Source organism: Carcharhinus amblyrhynchos, chromosome 11 (assembly GCF_965287045.1).
Source record: "Carcharhinus amblyrhynchos chromosome 11, sCarAmb.v2.hapA, whole genome shotgun sequence".
Lineage (NCBI taxonomy): Eukaryota > Metazoa > Chordata > Chondrichthyes > Carcharhiniformes > Carcharhinidae > Carcharhinus > Carcharhinus amblyrhynchos.
The window spans coordinates 68465160-68484272 of NC_137334.1; the positions used below are offsets into that span (position 1 = coordinate 68465160).

The 19113-nt window shown below is 40.5% G+C and overlaps 1 protein-coding gene across 1 annotated transcript in view; it reads left to right on the top strand.

The window, feature by feature from the left end:
* Positions 1-19113, top strand: part of thsd7ba (thrombospondin, type I, domain containing 7Ba) — a 769281-nt gene that overhangs the window by 270472 nt on the left and 479696 nt on the right. Inside the window, exon 5 of the mRNA XM_080198282.1 lies at positions 14863-15032. Coding sequence (XP_080054408.1) covers positions 14863-15032 — 170 coding nt within the window. The remainder of the gene's footprint in view (positions 1-14862; positions 15033-19113) is intronic.

A 19113-nucleotide genomic window follows, 5' to 3' on the forward strand; every position in this document is an offset into this window, starting at 1 on the left:
TCTTTAGTAACGTGCTGCAGGCCCATAACTTGCATGTAAATTGTTTGTTGTCTGGAGTGATGGGTGAAAATTGAAGAGTTTTGTTCCTCAGATGTGATAGCTTCTGTAGTTGGATATTTGGGGTGGGGGGTTTCTCTTTTCAGGTGGTCTCCAAAGGTCAGCAGATTTTTGAGAGAAAGGTTTCTTATTCCTCACTAATTTTGTGGTTACAGCACTTCCAGATTGCTTATTTCACCCTTTTGCCTGAACAGCATTTGATTTCTTAGTACCTTCCTCTTTGTACTTTCTTGGCCAAAGTACCCTTTCTGATGTTGTCTCTCAGAGTTCTTCCTGGGGATTCTGCACTTTGCTACTCAAGATGGCTTGTTATAGCTTCATTTATAGAATTCAAAAAACACAAGAACATGTATGTTAATTTTCAAGGAATTGTTGTTTCACTAGGCAAAAAAAGTAAAGTCCCATCCTGCCTCTTCTTTGTCACACCTTTTCAAATTTTAGTGAGCATCCATGAGACAGTCTTTGCATTTTAATGGCTCTTCATAGTCAGCTGTGGAGATGCAAGTCTGACAAGGCATGAACAAACACAGGGGCTATGTTGTTTGTTCATTTTTCCATTTGGTTTTTAAAGTCAATATGAAGGTCTGCAATCAGAAATGTACGTTTAATCTAGTTGTCATTAAAACCTGCACTATTATAATTACATGTTTGTAACACTTAGGAAAACTGACATGCTACTACCCTGCTTCACAGAAATGTACCTTCAATCAGAATCTCATTAAGCAGGCACTGATGGTAACTTGGGAGAGAACTAGTGTAAGTCCATTCCAGATTAGTCCACCTTTAAAAGTTGGGTGGCCGCATTAAGGTACTAGCTGGAGAATATTGACTCTGGAGAGTGAGATGGCTTTCAATTCGTTAGTGATAGTAAGCTTTCAAACCAGTGTCCAGCACCTCAAACTCACCGTTCCTTTGTGATGCCCTGCTCATTCTAGGAGTGTGTGGCTTCCCAGAGAATTTAAAGCACAACTTTGAACTAATTTGCTGTCAAGTCTTTGCTCATTAAGTACCATTTGTGAGAGGTGAATTAAGAAGTGTAGTGCTTGTATGAAAAGGTCACTGCTTTGTACACGTTTCCATTTTTAAAGCTTTAATGTAAAGAGCAGCCACCTATATTGGGACTTAAACAAAAAATAAAATAGGTTCTTAGTTTTAAAGTTACATGGGCGGGCATGCTTCAGAACAATTTGCCCATCACAAGTCTGTTTTAAAAAGGTCCATAATAGAATATGCATGCTACTAAGGGTATAGTTCACATAAGATAATTATGTGAAAAATACACAAAACAGAGTTACACAGAAATAATATACTGTAGATTAGAGAAATACGCCACAGTTATCAATACAGAATCTCATAGACAGTTAGCAAAGCATTACCTCATTGTGCTCAAGGCAGTCATTTAAACAAGCACATTGACAATGAAGCTTGAGCAATTTGGGGATGTCAGCAGAATGGTTCAATTGAATTAATGCCATGTAACGCATGGCCAGACCTTTATAGTTCTTTAGCATAGTGTACAATATAAATAGTAGCACTAATGGTTTCATTTTCTTATCATTGTGCTGAAACCCAGCCATTGAGTGAAGCTGAGTTGATGGATGACAATGAGTCCATGTTGCTCTTGGAAGTGGATATTAGAAACCTTTGTTAGGCCAGTTAACGAGGGATATGAAACCAAGGTAAGTAAATGGAGATGAGATCCACGTTAGCTATAATCTAATTGAAAGGAGTAACAGGCTTGCTCCCGGTAGGCATACACTACTGGTGATTAGTATGAATGGTCAGAAAACTGAGAAGAGCAAATCTAAATGTCCATTAAGTGCTGGAGGTGGGCAAGATTCTAAACTAGCAGCACAAACCGGAAAATGTTCTGCTAAATATTAGATAGACCAAGATTGGAATTTAAATCCAAGTCCCCTTAATAGAAGCTTAAGGCTGTACTGAAATAACCATTGGGATTTGTTAGTAATTAAGTTAATTTACAAATGCCTAAACATTTACCAACTATTATTTCCTTTAAAAAACAAGTCAGATGAACAGTCTGCATATGTGGTGATGTTGTTTTGAAGTATAAAAGTACACTTTTTGTTCAAAGTCTTTTGAGCTACACTCAGTACATAAGCAATAGATCCCTAATATTAATAGCATAATCCACAAATTATTGACAGGTCGAATATTGCTTGAAGCAGGCTGTAAAAAAACCTATCAGCCCAGTTAAATTAACTACTTGGGGAAAAGAAATTGCTGAATCTTTTCCACTTTATCGTTGTAGGGAGATGATCCAATGCAAAAGTTAACTGCACATGAACTCTACCAATAAATAGATCGATGCACAGTAAACCTCCAGTGAAATGACTTCTTATTGAACAGAGACACAGCATGAAAAGAGGTCTATGATCGTTCATGGACAGGGCTATTAATCTTTGTGTGGCTCCTTTCCCCTTTCCTTCAGTTTCCTTTGATAGAACAAAGAAGTCTATAAGATGCAAGGTGGCAATATGAGGGCTAAAATACTTCAGTGGAATTCAACACAAAAATATTTTTATTGGCTTCTCAAGTCATTTTCAGAATGAAGTAGGCCATTCTATAAGACTGTAACACATGGAACATAATTTTCAAAAGGAACAAAGTGAGAAGTATTGATCTGTTATATTGAGGACATGTTTAAACCAGTTTCAATAATATACAATAAATATATAAGCAACAATGCTAAGCAAGTTCTTCCAGATTTTGTGATGCTACTTCAATGTTGTGATGATACATCAGTGAAAGAATGATTGCCATTTCTGATGACTGGCTCCAGAAAAATAAATGGAGACAGTAATTGATATCTGGAAATGATTAGTGGGCATCCTATTCACTGAAGGATTCAGATGTTACACAAAAGCACCAGAAGGAAGCTTAGATAATTTTCTGAATCCTGGGATGAAATCACTGCCAGGAAATCACATTCATATCCAATACTTTTTATAGTGTGCAGCTGGCAAGGGCAGGTTATATTCATTTTCTTCCCTCTTTGTCTACTCATGCGTATTACCATGATAGACATAAACCACAAGGCTCCTTCTTTTAGTTGATTTGCAATGACCCCCATACTGCGTGACCAATGCTGGTAATAAAATCGCTGCAGATTTGTGGTGATAATTTGCAATTTGTCCATGCCTATCTAAAAATTTCCCAACTATTAATGCTCAAAATAAGCAAGCCAGATGAACAGTCTGAATACACAGAGAGTAAACAGGTATATTTTTGACTAGAACCCTTTGAGCAACAATGTCGAACAGTACACTCAGTAAATTCCATCTGCAATATTAGTAATATAATTCACAAATACTAAGACAGTGTGGTGGCACAGTGGTTTGTACTGCTGCCTTGAGTGCCAGGGATCCAGGTTTGATTCCTGGTTTAGGTCACTGTCTGTGCAGACTCTGCACATTCTCCCCATGTCTGTGTGGGTTTCCTTTGGGTGTTCCAGTTTCCTCCCATAGTCTGAACGATGTGCTAGTTAGATGCATCGACCATGCTAAATTCTCCTGCAGTGTCTCCAAACACTGGAGTGTGATGATTAGGGGATCTTCACAGTAACTTCATTGCGGTGTTAATGTAAGCCCACAAAAGCCTGTGAGTGCACAGCAGAGTCCCAAATGGTGATAGCAACCCACGCCAAGTAGTCTGAATCAAAATTGAGTTAATTACAACCATAGAACCCTACAGTGCAGAAACAGGACCTTCGGCCCATAAATCTGCACCAACCACAATCCCACCCAGGCCCTACCCAATTGCGAAAAGCTTCCAAATATGATCATTTGTCAGCAAAGTTCGTGTGAATTGTCATTTCCAGTTATCTAGCTTGTCAGTCACAGCGACCAACATTAATAAAGGAGTAACTTACACTACAGTCATTCTGAATGATTCACATACATATGTTAATGCTCTCAAAAGAGATCAGTGTGTGCTTGAGGATGAGTCAGATTGCAGATATTTCTGTTGTATTGTTAATGCAAATTTCTACAAAATATGAAGTGATCAAACTAACTTTGCAGACTGTCTCAAAATTAAGAATCATAGGGGGCCCACAGTACAGAAAGAGGCCATTGGGCCCATTGAGTCTATACTGACTCTCTGGTAGAGCATCCCACCCAGGCCCTTCCTTCTGCTCCAACCCTGTAACCCCGTGCATTTTACCATGGCCAATCCGCCTAACCTCCACACCTTTGGAACTAATCTCTTTTTCCTGCTCCACTCTATTTTTCTGCTTACTCGGGAAATAGAGTTATTCCAAGTCAGGAATTGTTTTATTTTAGCTGCAAGATAGATTCTGTTACAATATTCAGCAATTGAATTCATTTTAAGAGCTGCCTTCATGCAGGCATGGCTATGTCTCTGTCTTTCTGGGCTGAATAAATGCCGGAATTTTATCATCCCGCCCACCACAGGAATCGGAGTGAGTGACAGGTGGACCATGGAAAGGTCTGCTGATCTCGGGTGGGATTTTATGGTTTCGGGATGAGCAAGGTTGTAAAATCCCGCCCAATGTGTTCTAAGGAATCTCATGTTTAAATGACTACGGTACTTCAGTTATTCTGGACATACCTCAAGTTGCTGATAATGTACTCACTTCTTCTGACTTGGAAACTAACCACAAACAATTTCACTTGTGGATTTTTTCCGCTAACAATCAGTTTGGAAGTGAATTTGAAATACGAATGGGCAGCCCTTTGTTGTTTGTAGAATTCTGCTGTGCACACATTTGCTGCCAAGTTTGCTACCACAACTGAGACTATTCTTCAGATGTGCTGACTGTCAAGCGCTTTGCCGTGTTCTAAGATCGTGAAGTATCCAATGCAAATTCAAAGCTTTCTTTTTTAAGAAAGGATGAAATAAGTTGTATTGACACTGTGGCCAGGATTTTCTTTTGACATTTTCCATGGGCGAAAATGGCCACGCTGGTGGGAAATCCTGCGAGGCTGCTGAATTTGAAATCTTGACAGCAAGATCTCATTCTCAGATTTTCCCCATTGCCTGCTTATTATGACGAAACGACGTTTGGGTGGGAACCTCAGTTAAACACATTTCAATAAGTTTAAACATGCTTAAAATGCTTCCCTGCCATACGTTCCCCCACAGAATTCCCCTGATCTTGCAAAACATAAATCAGCCATGTGGTGGGGTGGGAGGGATCCTGCCGACAGGAAGGCCTGGAAAATTTCTTCTAATGTGTTAATAACCGGAGCATCAGCTCTAGTGGTTATAGTTGAGACATAAATAATAGCCAGAACCTTGGGAAGAGCTCTCCTGTCTTCCTCAAAATCATACCAGTCATATTACAAAATAATTTGCACACTTTACCACCAAATGATTGTTATAGAAAAAATCCACAAGCAAAATTTTCTGGTTAGGTCCCAGGTCAGAAGAAGTACAGGGGGAGGGGGGCGATCTTACCAAAAATATTCTAAGCACTGAAAAAGGGCGAAAATCAGAAAGTTTCAGATCCGTTTTTTGGCTGAGTTTGAAAATGCAATTGTATACTACTTTGTGCAACAAATAATGCACAATCTGTTTCCTGCCAGCAAGGGGAAGGGGCAGGGCCTAAGCTTGCCAGAAAATCGGCTGCTCACACTGGAAGGTGCAATTACATATGTGCAGGTCTGTCAGGCACCCCTTCCTATCATTCAGAAACCCCATAACCAGCCTGGTTAATCACAGCCCGAACCCTGCACCCCAGCTGATCACTGGTTGGAAAGTGTGTAGCTCCCCCCACCTCCCCTTAGGCCCTGCCCACATCATGGCCTCCTCTCCTTAGGCCCTGCTTCCTCAGGCCCCACTCCCTTGATACTGCCTGTTGCCCTGTGGACAGTGCCATGGTGCCCAGTGAGCAGTGCCAGGGTGCTAGGCTGACACTGCTTAAGGAATGCTGCTTTTGGGAAGGGATGGATTCCCTGTATCTGTGTGTGGACACAGTAAAAAGTCTGACAACACCAGGTTTTAGTCCAACCGATTTATTTGATAGTAAACTCACAAGCTTTCGAGGGGTCTCCCTCTTCGTCAGGTGAATGGAGAGATCTGGCCTCGGACAGAGCATATAAAGCACAGACAGTTTAGAGATTACTGATTAGAATGCGAATCTTTACACCTAATCTGCTGTTCAAGTCCTAAAGTGGCCGACAATGTGTGTGGAAGGAGCACTGATCACTGATTACCTGTGATCAGTGCTCCTTCCACACACATTGTCGGCCACTTTAGGACTTGAACAGCAGGTTAGGTGTAAAGATTCGCATTCTAATCAGTAATCTCTAAACTGTCTGTGCTATATATGCTCTGTCCGAGGCTAGAACTCTCCATTCACCTGACGAAGAGGGAGACCCCTCAAAAGCTTGAGTTTACTATCAAATAAATCGGTTGGACTAAAACCTGGTGTTGTCAGGCTTTTTACTGTGTTTACCCCAGTCCAATGCCAGCACATCCACATCTGTGTGTGGAGTCAGGGGGAGTACCCGATGTTTGTAAGGGAGGGGTCTGCCTATCCATGGGCACAAAGTCCCGGTGCCTGTGGGGTGGGGGTACAAAAATCACACATGCAGATTTTCTGTACATAGAGTGCTAGAAAATCTGGAGAGAAAAGTGGGCTGTGCTGTTAGAGAGCCACACACTGGTTGTCTTGCCTCTGCCAGTACGCTTCACACAGAGTACAAAATTCTATACAGTGTGTTTGATGTCCTCAGGTTCCTGTTCGAAAGTGTTTAATTAGTTCCAAAGCACTTTCGGACATCTTGAAGTCATCAAAGCTGCTTTAGAACTATGAATCCTTTTTTCCCCTTTCACAGCTAATAAATTTGGACTCTTCGGTTTTAATCTGATCAGACCCCAATTCGGGTCCGAGTGATGAAAGGAACAGTGAACTAGGAACTCTCAGCCCATTGACTGTAAAGTTGCTATAATACGCTTTTTAATATTACAGGAAGCGGTGGTTTGAAATAATTTACACCCTGACCAATTAGTCATTCCCTCCCATTGCCTAAACAGCACAAGTGCTCAAAATGCATCATCAGGGATGTTGTGTGAATGAGGAGTTTAAATGTCAATTGAGATACTGGGATGTGAACTTTGGATATAATGATGAATTGTAAAATATTTTTAAGGTCAATAGATCTTGGAATAAATTAAGACTCACCACAAAGAGCACATTTTTTATGAATAAGATAAGTTGCGTGTCAGCCCAAGATCCTTCTCAGCTGGGCATTACCAATGTACATCTCGATCAAATGTTTTGGAGATTATATTAAGTTGATTGCTTTCGAGTTAATTTTTCATTTCTATTTGCTGTGCTGTAAAGGATAATCAGATAGATCCTGACTTTGCTCAGTTGTCTAAAATGGATCATGGAGAGTTAGTGGCATTTATAACTCTCTCCCAATGTTTACTTTAATTAAAATCAATCGATAAGAGAGGCAAAATGAACAATAGTGCTACTGCCTATTTTACATTTGCTTGGAGTTAAGATCTATGCAGTATGTTTTTTCTACATGAGATACATTTCACTTCATTCTAAAAGCAATATTGGCTGTGTTACATGGCTGAAATATGTTTCCAAACAGAATTAAAGAAACCAATAAAATTTATTCTTAAATGTCAAGTGCCAGATAGTGTTTCCATAAAAATTCACAGTAATTTCTGTAACCAGAGAGTCTGATGTCAACTAAGGGCAACATTTATATTCTTAACACAAGACAGGATTTCTTAAGAATCACTGCACCACACTGGATTTATTGTGGAGACTATCTACTACTTCTTTGCACAATCCCTTTCTACTCAGTGTTAGTTATACGAGCAGCAATTTATATTCCCATAATTTTTAGCTAAGTGATGGTTCTCCGTTCCATATCCGCACTCATTAATGATATGTAGACATTGTATATAGAAGCACATGGAATGCAGAGTTGGCCTGCGGCTAAAGAAAAATGTTTGCAATGTATGGGACTCCGTGCCTGAGAAATATTTCTTTAATGTTTGTACCATGAGGCCCATTTTGTTTCTGTAATAATGCAACTGTTAATACAAAAATGGCAATTTTATTTTGTTCTCCAAAGCCATGTCATCCATGACTGAGTTGATTTCACTCTTTCCTCCGAGTCAAAGGTTCATGATTTAAGTCTCACTCCAGGTTTGAGCATCAAAAGTCAAGGCTGGCACTCCAGTGCAGTACTGAGGGAGTTCTGCACTGTTTGGGGCACCACGTTATGGATGCGATATTAAGTTACGGGTCCATTTTCCTCTTCAGCAGCTCATAAAAGATCCCATTTCACTAGTTTGAGTGAAACAGAAGTGTTATCCCTTGTGTCCTGGCCATTATTTATCCCTCAATCAACAGATTATCTGGTCATTGTCACCAAGCTGTTAGTGGGTGTTTGCTGCGCACACATTAGCTGCTACACACCGTACAGCAGTGACTGCACTTCACAACTACTTCATTGGCTATAAAGCGCTCTAACATTTGATGATTGTGGAAGTTACTAAATAAATGCATATCTTTATTTCCTTACTTCTTATTGCTATTTTGTTTAGCTGGATGGTTGGTGGGATAGTTATTGGATTACTAATTGAAAATATCTTGTTCGAACATTGCTTGCTGGTAGTTAAACTATTAATTTCTCCAAATAATAGAGACATGTTCAGTGTTGGATTTTGCCTCAGAATCTGGATGATTAAAGTTTCACGACTAAATGTCAAACGTGGCTGCGTAGGTTGACTCGGAGATAACTGTGTGTGTGCCTTTTGGAGCCTCACTCATTATCTTAGAATCATAGAGTAGAATAATAGAATCCCTACAGTGCAGAAGGAGACAGTGACCCAAAGCCAGAATTGAATCCAGGTCCCTGGCATTGTGAGGCAGCAGTGCCTGCCACTGTCCCGTCCCATGATTATGATTAACTACAACAAGCTATAAAAGTGCCAGATTACAACATTGGTTGGCGGGACTTAATACCAAGGAAATCAGCAGAATTAGGTATGGTATTTACTTAAGACAAATTAACATAACTTCATGGGTAAAGCAAACTGTGGAGCACCTTCCCATTCTCTCATATATCATCATTATTATCATTTAGAATCCATGCCACAGTTATACGTTAATGAAACAAATCTCAATACTCTTTGTTGAGACTCTTTAAGCAAGGAATCATAGGACACCTACAGTGCAGAAGGGGGCCATTTGGCCCATCCAGTCTGCACTGACTCTCTGACAGCACATCTTACCCAGGCCCTACTCTGTAACCTCACACATTTACCCCACTGATCCTCCTAATCTACACATCCTGGACCAGCAGACGGGCACCACAACAGCTCAGTGACTATCACTGCTAGCTGTGCAGCTACATGGATTTGGGCCTGTGTCTGTGGGAGTTTGCGCATTCTCCCTGTGGTTGCGTGGGTTTCCTCCGGGTGCTCTGGTTTCCTCCCACACCCCAAAGATGTGCTCTTAGGCTGATTGGTGTACCAAATTGACCCGACACTATTCTCCCCTGAATCTGGCTACATTAGGGGTACCATTCACATACACACGGAGCAGGGTAGGTGTAGGAAAATGCTTTGTTGAAATGGCTGCGCAGGCTCGTTGGGCCGAAGGGCCTGTTTCCCATGCTGGGTTGTTCTTTGTTCTTTGCTCATTATTAAGGGCCGATATAGTTGGTCAATCCACCTAACCTGCACCTCTTTGGAATGTGGGAGGAAACCAGAGCACATGGAAGAAACACTTGCAGACATGAAGAGAACATGCAAACTCCAAACAGACTAATGACCCAAGGCCAGAATTGAACCCAGATCCCTGGTATTGTGAAGCAGCAGTGCTAACCACTGTACCACCGTGCTGCGCTAATCATCAATGACATAAAATACTTGGACCTAATCCTGTTAAATCAAGAGGAATGCTTTCTGAAGTAACTGTGTAATTTGGCCGTGCATTTCAAATTTCCTTCTGAGCTGGAATGGTTAATATTTAGAAATATATTGACTATCTAGAGGAGGTATGAAGGTAATTTCATCAGAATATTCCAAAGGGTGTTAAATGCGATATATTACTTTGAAAAATCACTAGAGTGGTTTTAAAGGCAGGTATGGCATCCAATGTGTACAAAAGTTCCCAAATATAGCAACTGTGATAAAAGAACCAGCCCATCTATAATGGTGGCATTGGAAGAAAGCTCGGAAAACTCCATTGTCCTGTATGTTGTTCAAGAGACACTGTCTAGCCATTGGTGATACCATTTTATCTACAACATTCAGTGGAAAATGCCTGACGTATGTTTGCACAATACAGGGAAATATATATGCCTGGATTCCACCTTTCCTGCGGTTAATTTAGTGCCAGCCTTAGCTATGGAAGCTTTGAAGAATTCCCACAGATGGTAAACCAGGAAGTAAAATGCACTGATTATTCTTCCAAACATTTTAAAGAAAGCAAAATAAAGATTGAGACACTCACACTGGGTTTAAATAGAAGCTGGTATATCTTAAACAAGCTTTATAAAAAGATGTTTCTTTATTTTAGAAACCCTTTTTCATCATATTGGATCACATTGCACAAATACAAAATGAGGTTATCAGTGTCAGTGCCATTGTTTGGCAGTCATTATGACTTAGGATGCCATTAAAAACCCTATTTCACCTCATCCAATAAGTTGTATCTTCACAGACTTTTGTGTCAGGACCTAGAGCCCAATTTAACAGTCGCTCACACCATGCGCCCACTGCAACAAAGTTGGAAAATTTGGCACCCAGTCAAATCTCCATTTACTGCAGTGGGATGGGAAAGTCCCACTGATGTGAATGGCCATACCATTTCAACCCAATTGAATAAAAATGTTAAGTCAATGTAAAATTAAGTAACATAGAAACTAGAAGCAGGAGTAGGCCATTTGGCTCTTCAAGCCTGCTTCACCATTCATTTTGATCCTGGGTGATCATCGAATTCAATATCCTGATCCCCTGTTCCCCCCACATCCCTTGATGTGTTTAGCCCCAAGGGCTATATCTAATTCCTTCTTGCAATCAGATAATATTTTGGCCTCAACTACATTCTGTGGTAGTGAATTCTACACATTCACCACAACTGGGTGAAGAAATTTCTCCTCACCTCAGTTCCAAAACATTTACCCCTTATCCTCAAACTATGACCTCTACTTCTGGACTGCCCCACCATTGAGAACATTCTTTCTGAATTTAGCCTGTCTAACCCTGTTAGAATTTTATAAGTCTCTGTGAAATCCTCTCTCACTCTTCGAAACTCCAGTGAATAAAATCCTAACAAACTTGGTCTCTCCTCATATGACAGACCTGCCATCCTAGGAATCAGCCTGGTAAATCTTCGCTGTACTCCCTCTACAGCAGGACATCCTTCCTCAGACAAGGACACAAAAACTGCACACAATACTCCAGGTCGGGCCTCAGCAATGCCATATACAATTGTAGCAAAATATTCCTGTCCATATACTCATCTTCTTGACAACATGCCATTTGCCTTCTTTACTGCCTGCGTGCTTACTTTCAGCAACTGATGCACAAGGACTCCAAGATTTCATTGAGTACCCAGTTCTTTCAATTTACACCCATTCAAGTAATAATCTGCAATTCCTAAGATGCTGAGGACTTCAAAACAGCTCACTGTGGAGGAGCGGTGACAATTTCAGTGTGGATATCAGAAGTTGCTGCCAGTTTCACAGTTGTAATGAAGTTAACATCAACAGTTTCACTATCATTACATCAGCAAAATGCCAACAAACGAAACAGTTTAAATAATATGGTAGGCAGATGCATAAGAGGGGGAATGATGTGGATGTGGAAGTTTTTTTTACGTAACTCACAATAAATGCTTCAGGAATATATTAAGAGAAAGGGGAAGGTAAAGGGAAAGTGGGTCAGTTGGATGTCTATAATGGGGCAATAAGAGCATTGGAGATTTATTAAATTAGTACTTCGTATTTGTTTTATCAGTGTGGAATGTGAACAGAGAAGCAGCTTCAAGGTGAGAAGCATGATAGGTTTAATATGTGAGCTGGAATGCTCCAGCCATTTATGACAATGGGATTGCTTTGTCCCTCCGGCAGCACATCATCGCCCATAGGTTTCCTGACAGCATGGGGTGACTTAAATGGGAAATCCCATTGACAGTGGCAGGACCAGAGAATCCCACTGCCAGCAAATGGCACACTACCTCCCACTGCCAACAAACATGTGGCTGGCAGACCCCAGACAATCCCACCCCCATGGTGCCTGGTGCTGAAGGGACGATTGTTTTAGCTTTTCACCATAAATATGTTAATGTCATGGATGCAAGAATACGGAATAGTATATCCATGTTTGCAGAAGACACTAATTCAGGAGAGGCAGCAAGTTGTGGGAATGAGAAATGGAAGTTACAAAGCAACTAAGTGAGGAAATAGGTGGATTTCAGTACGGAGACGTGAGAAGTAACCCACTTGGGAAGGACATATTTTTCTTAGGTAAGAAACCAGGAGCTGTGGAGGATCCAAAGGATTTAGCCGTTCAAGTTTGTACATCCATGAAATCTATTGCAGATGTCCAAAAAAAAGCAAAAAGGTGAATGGAATGTTGTCCTTTCTCACTTTTGAATTCCATCTTCCATGAGGTTAAATGATACTTCAGATTGCATCTGGAGTACATTGCTCAGTTTTGGACACTGGGCCACAGAGAGCACATTTTCACACAAAGGGCTTGTGACAATCTGGAACTCGCTCCCTCAAAAGGTGATGGATGCAATATCAATTGACATTTTTAAGTCTAAATTTGCTAATTTTTTGTGAGGTAACTGTACAAACAGATATGTCCCAAAGACTGACAAATGCAGTTAAAGCACAGATCAATGATTTTATTTTGTGATAGACAGGCTCAAAGGGCCAAAATAGTCTACTCCTGTTCCTAAGACATTTTACACAATGTTCAGTGTGCAGCAATTGTTACAAAAGTTTGCATGCAAAAATTGTTGGAGTGCTATGCTCCATTTGCTTGCTTAGTTTTCTCATGTATATCTTTTGACAGGTTAGGGAGATAAACATAAGATGTATTCCCTCTTCCATTCCATTCTGTACTTCTCATATCTGGGAGCTGCAATCTTCTTCATAGGAAAGCAAGTCACCGTTAGCTCCAAGCATCCTTCTCAAAGGAAACTGTCTAATTCTTTCCTTTGAGGCTGAATGTTTAGGAAATGTAAATATTTACTTTCCCCAACTTGCCCAAATGAATAATATAAACATACCGACAGCTGTATTGGCTTAAATCCATCATCATCTTATCGTTCGATGACTACTTTCTCCATTGTCTATATTGAACCGATTTGAACATTGTTGTAGACAGGAGGGGATTTAATTTAGACAGCCTTGATTCCTCCTCTTACCACCCATCCATAAACAGAAGAGGACTTTTGATTTGCTTTCCCCCTTTATAAGTGGTGGTGTCATTCCCAACCCTCAGTTTTGGTGTGATCCAATTTTCTGTTAACAACTCGGCAGCAAACTGGAGATGGGATAAATTCAAAGAATTACTTTATCTGTGCAAACTTAAAACGTAGGAGGGGGTGTTGCTATTTAGTCCCCTGTACACTTATACAGTGAAGAAAGTATAGAGAAAGAGGGATTTACAGGGCAAAGATCACAGAGAAAAGCATTATTGTTTCATGAGAGTCCAGAGTTCTAAAGCAAAGACTAAGTCCAGGAGAGATGACTTCCACAATGAGAGAGACATGTAAAGATGAATCAGTTTTGTCAGCAATGGCATAAAGGTTCCAGCAGTAACAGTGTAAATGGAGTCAGGCATTCAAGCCTGGACAGAACCACCTTTCTTTCTTGCTTGCAGATGGTAGAAATGGTAGACTGACATTTGCAGCACCAATACAATGTTGCTGGTTCCACCAGCTGGAGAGGGTCATGTCACATGACTCCTACTTGTCCACTTTGACTCTGTCGGAGACATTGTATCACTTTTTCTGGATCCCTGAGATTGTTAGTGCTCCAATTATTAAGAAGAAGTTGTGGGGTTACTTGTCATTGGAGATGAATTGTCTCTGGTGGGTCAGACGTGGCTTACGAAATGTAAATGACATTTATATAGTTCCCTTCAAATTTGGCCTCTGCAGCCCGCTGGGCGTTAGGTTCTTTCAGAGATGACGAGGTGACTGTTTCTGTGAAACTGACATATTAGTTCTTATTGTTCAATTGCCACAGACAGACATAGTCTTGGCCAATTTAAAAATAGTTTCTTAAATTTTAGAAATTAGCCATGAGGAAATATAAAATAAAAACATGGAGTTTAAGGTCTTAGCCCCCTGACAACAAATGCCCCTTCAAAATGTTTAAACATTTCCAGTAAGTGATTCTGATGTGTCTCCAATCGTTCATAATTTAAGATATAAAATGTAAGTACACATCTCAGTTCACAATATCTGCAAAATAAAATATGCAAATGAATACTAATGATGGAAATATGTTCTAATTCAGGAACTACACCAAGATCTTGAACTTTTTAAACTTTCGGCTATCATTTAAATTTTAAACATGGTTATTTTATAACTTTCTTTTTCACATATGTAGACAGATTATTCTTATTATCCAGGCTATGAGCGAAGACGGGGAAACTGATAAATTCTGAGTCTAGCACATCCGAATGTTGAACTGTTAGAATGCATTAATTGATGAGCGTAAATTTAAGTTTTGATTTTTTTTCTATTGAAATTTCTCATGTATAGAGATCCACACATAGAAGGAAAGGAAACCATATGCCGCTTTAATTTTCCTTTAGGTATATATGGAAAACCACAGACTGGAATGAGTGCCAGGTGACTCCTCTACTCAGTCAGCAGGACCGGCGCAGAAGCAATCAATCAGCCTTGTGTGGAGGCGGCATACAAACACGAGATGTTTACTGTGCACAGAAAAGAGAGGAAGTTAACCAGCAGAAATTAAAAGAAGGTATTGTAATCCTTCATATATATCTGATAATTCCCTTTTGGTAGGAATAAATGGCTTGACTTCAAAGTATCGCATATGCACCTATGTACCTCTCCAGGGAGATGATAAATCTGGGGTGTTGTGTCAGTGCGTGGGAAGCTAGGGATGTTTGATCATGATGCTCTGGTATGGGGCAGGTTTAATGAACTAGCTGGCCTTTTTCTGCTCATCAATTTCCCATGTTTGCACAGATTGGATGTCGGCACTGGCTTAGAGTGAGATTCCTAATTTATTTTATGTGTGTAGGATACCTTGACACTTGAAAGTGTCAAACATCATCTTTCCAAAAGCTAAAATCTTTAATATTTATTCACATGCTCCAGCAGTTGACTTCCAGAAATATATTGGTTTAATTTGTTCCAGTTTGTTTCATTTTAATCACTAAAGAAAAGGATATCACCACATGTACAATTAAACAATGTAAGAAGTCTTACAAGAAAGGATATCATTGAACAATGACTGGTAATGCTGAGATTTGCAAGTAATGTATGTCGCTATAATGTTGTGCTACAAAAAGAGAATGTGATCTGCCAGCTGTTACTCCTTTGAGTATTGTAAAATACTTGTAGATTTCGAAATACAGTAATATTCTCTGTCAGGTAACCCCAGGAAAACAATTTACATTTATTTATAATTAATTTTACAAAGTAAAACAAGAGAAATTGAAATTGGTGAATTCATTGTGTTCTGAATGAAGGAAGATATTGGAATCATATTTGTCGCATTGCTTCTGGGATGTCACTGGCTTCCTTAAAATATGGGCCTGTGCTTGTGAATCTTTGAAATGTTGGTTTCACTAGTTAAAGCACAGTTTCTGTGCTGCTGATGTATTCCTCCGTCCATCACGCCAACGTATTCCATAAAAAATGCCAGATCAGCAATAATTCTCATTTTCACATGTAGAGAAGCAAAGGTACCATATCCATCTTCATCTCCATCCCCATCCATTGACTAATCTGTCAACTGTATGTTTGTTTCTGTCTTTTCATCTTGGGTATAATTTATCTGCTTCTTTGCTTGGCTGCGTGACTTTATTGTTCACTATTTTGGAGTTTGCAACTATCATATGAAAAATCACCTTCACTGAGGCCTCCTAACTTAGCACTATATCTGTTCTTATGGAAAAGCTTCAGAAGTAATCCAACTAAAACTAAACTGTAAAGCCCCTGAGGGTGCTACATACAACTGAATGGATTGTGATTGATAAGTACCAACTTCTTAAAGAAACACTCCTCAGTTTTGAAAAATTAAGCTGCAAGTCTCCAATGTAATATGTTGATGTGATGCAGCATTTTCCCTTCATGGGACAGTAGTGGTCAGAGTGGGCCTTTTAAGTTGGGCTATGAGGGGAGTAGTCACCTTCAGGGTGTGGAGGATGGAGTCCTGTGGGGATGGGTAACCCTGTTGGAGAAGGTGAGTCTGCTGGATCAGGGGCAGTCTAATGAGAAGGTGGTTAGGAGGTGGGGGAGATTGGTGGGGGTGGGGAGTCCCTGTGAGTTGTTGGCTAATGGATTGAGGAGTCTCATGGGGCGTGAGGTCCCATGCAAGCTGGCAGTTAGGGGATCGAGGGATGCCTCTGGGGACTTAGAGGTATTGGTGTGTCTCAGTACAGTTGTTACCCAGAAATTAGACGTGGTTTTAACTGTTTCAACTTTTTCTGGGCAACTATTGATACTGTTGACACAACACAATCAGAACCATCTGAAGTTTGTGATTTAGATCACATTTTCAGATGGTTCCCAGTGCAGGACAATTGCCCATCAGATGTTAACTATGCAAATCTTACTGGGAACTTCCTGGGGCAGCTTCCCAGCACATCTTTGGGGGACCCCCCCAGTTACACTGCCCTGGAGCTTAGAAGTTACAGCCCCTACTGGCAACCTGAAATTCAAAGGCACAATAAATGGTAAAAGCTGCAGAATAATTACTTCAGTAAGGATGACTGGTTCACATGGGCACCATTGGGAAATATCCATGAAAATTTTTATCCGAGAACATTTGTCTTAAATATATTGGATTTACCTGACTTGATGAAGTTGGATTGTCTTTTAAAATAATCCAGATGTCTTGATAGATAATGTTCACTCGAATTAGTATTGTCACGTTCCAAGTTTCTCCTCTTCTTTTGTGAGGCTACTCAATTTTTAGGTACTGGCTTATTTTCTTCACCACGCTGTCTGTTGCTGATTCTGCATTCAATTTCTCTTGTGTAACAAGATTCATAGTCATATGTGAACTCACCATTCATATGTGAAATCACCACATTCACATGTGAAATCACCATATTCACATGTGATACCACCACATTCATGTGTGAAATCATCACATTCATGATTTTCAATACCTCGGGTCACTTTGTTAACACTGATGCTTTCTGCAATAGTAATATAGTTAAGCAGGTCAGCAACTTGGTTGTGTGAGCCTGTGAGATGCTTGACCTTGAAGTTGTACTGATGAATAAGATGTGACCATCTGCAGATGTGTAGAAGTTGATGACCAGAACCTGATGTGGCTAACAATGTAGCCATTACTTGGTGATTGGTGTGGAGAATGAACTTTCTATCACAGAGATACATGTGGTAATGTTCACAAACACAGATGAGATTAGTGCTTCTTGCTCTCCAGTAGGGTATTTACCTTCAGTTTCTGACAGTGTGTAAGCAATTCATCGTTTGCTTCCTTCAATGTGCTGAATTGAACTCTAATCGCATCTTCTAATATACTCGTTGTGATATATATTTCCACATGTTGCTTGAAATGTGCAAGGACTGGCAGAAATGCCATCTTCACCTTTAACATGTCAAACAGTGTTTACTGTTCCATTCCCATTGAGTATCTTTGTGAAATAACTTTCAAAGGGACTCTACAATCTCCACACACTTTGGAATGAATTTGTGACATGTTGTTAGTACTGAGGAAAGATGACAAGTCTTTCACATTAGATGAGGTCAGGAGCACATTAATGGCTCAGATGTTGTCGTGTGTTGGCTTTACTCCAGCTGCTGTCACTCTGACCCTGAAAAGTTAATCCCAGGTGCCATGAGTGTGCATTTATTCTTGCTGAGCATCACACTGTCTTCAGCAAGTCAAGTGAATACTGCTGATCATGTTCTGCTTTATCCCTTCTATGGATAACATTGTCACCAAGTAGGCTAAGCAAATCTCTGACAAGGTTCAAGAAACAATTTGCTGGAATGTGCTAGGTGTTGAACTTAGTCCATTGAGCATTCTGCAGCACCTTCATGAGAAAAAAACTGTAATATGGAGACTTCACTGCTCTAGTGGTATTGAATGATAGCTTTGCCGCACGTAGAGCTTGGTGGACATTGTGGCGCCATGAAATGATATTGATAGGTTTAAATTGTGGGAAGTGGATAATTGTCTCGAATGATTACTTTGTTCAAGGTCACGCATACACTGAGATCTTGCTGCCATTTGTGCCAGTGGAATCTTACAGTCTCTCTAACGGTGCACCCCTTCCATGGGTTTCCCTATGGCAAGGAGCGCATTCAAAGGGAAACCCTGTTGACAACGGTGGTACCATAAGATCCTGTGGTCAGTGAGCAGTCCACCACCTCCCATCACCACAAAACATGCTGCAGAGGTGGTGGGGTGGGGGGGTGGGGGGGGGGGGGGGGGGATGTGGGATGCAAGGCAGGGGTCGGGAAGCGGTGGAGGTTGTAGAAATTCTGCCCATTGTCGACGTTTGCTATTTTTGCATTATGCAGTGATTGGGTTTGATATCCATGACAATGAGTTGATTTGCCCAATGACACTGTCTGCTTCAAGTCATTTCAGCTCCTGTAACAATTCAGCACAGACTTCAAGTGGCAGCCATTTCAAATTTTGTGCAACTGGCAAAATAGAGACAAGAGCAGCAATTTAAAACAATTCTAAGTGCTGAATTATTGTGAAAACGAGAGAGAATCTCACCCTTTTTTTGGACAAACTCTCTGGTGCTATCTTATGGCACTTAGGAAAAAAAGAGGCAAAGTCTGATTGTGGGAGAGTGGGGGAATGGGTGGAGTCTATTCACACCAGG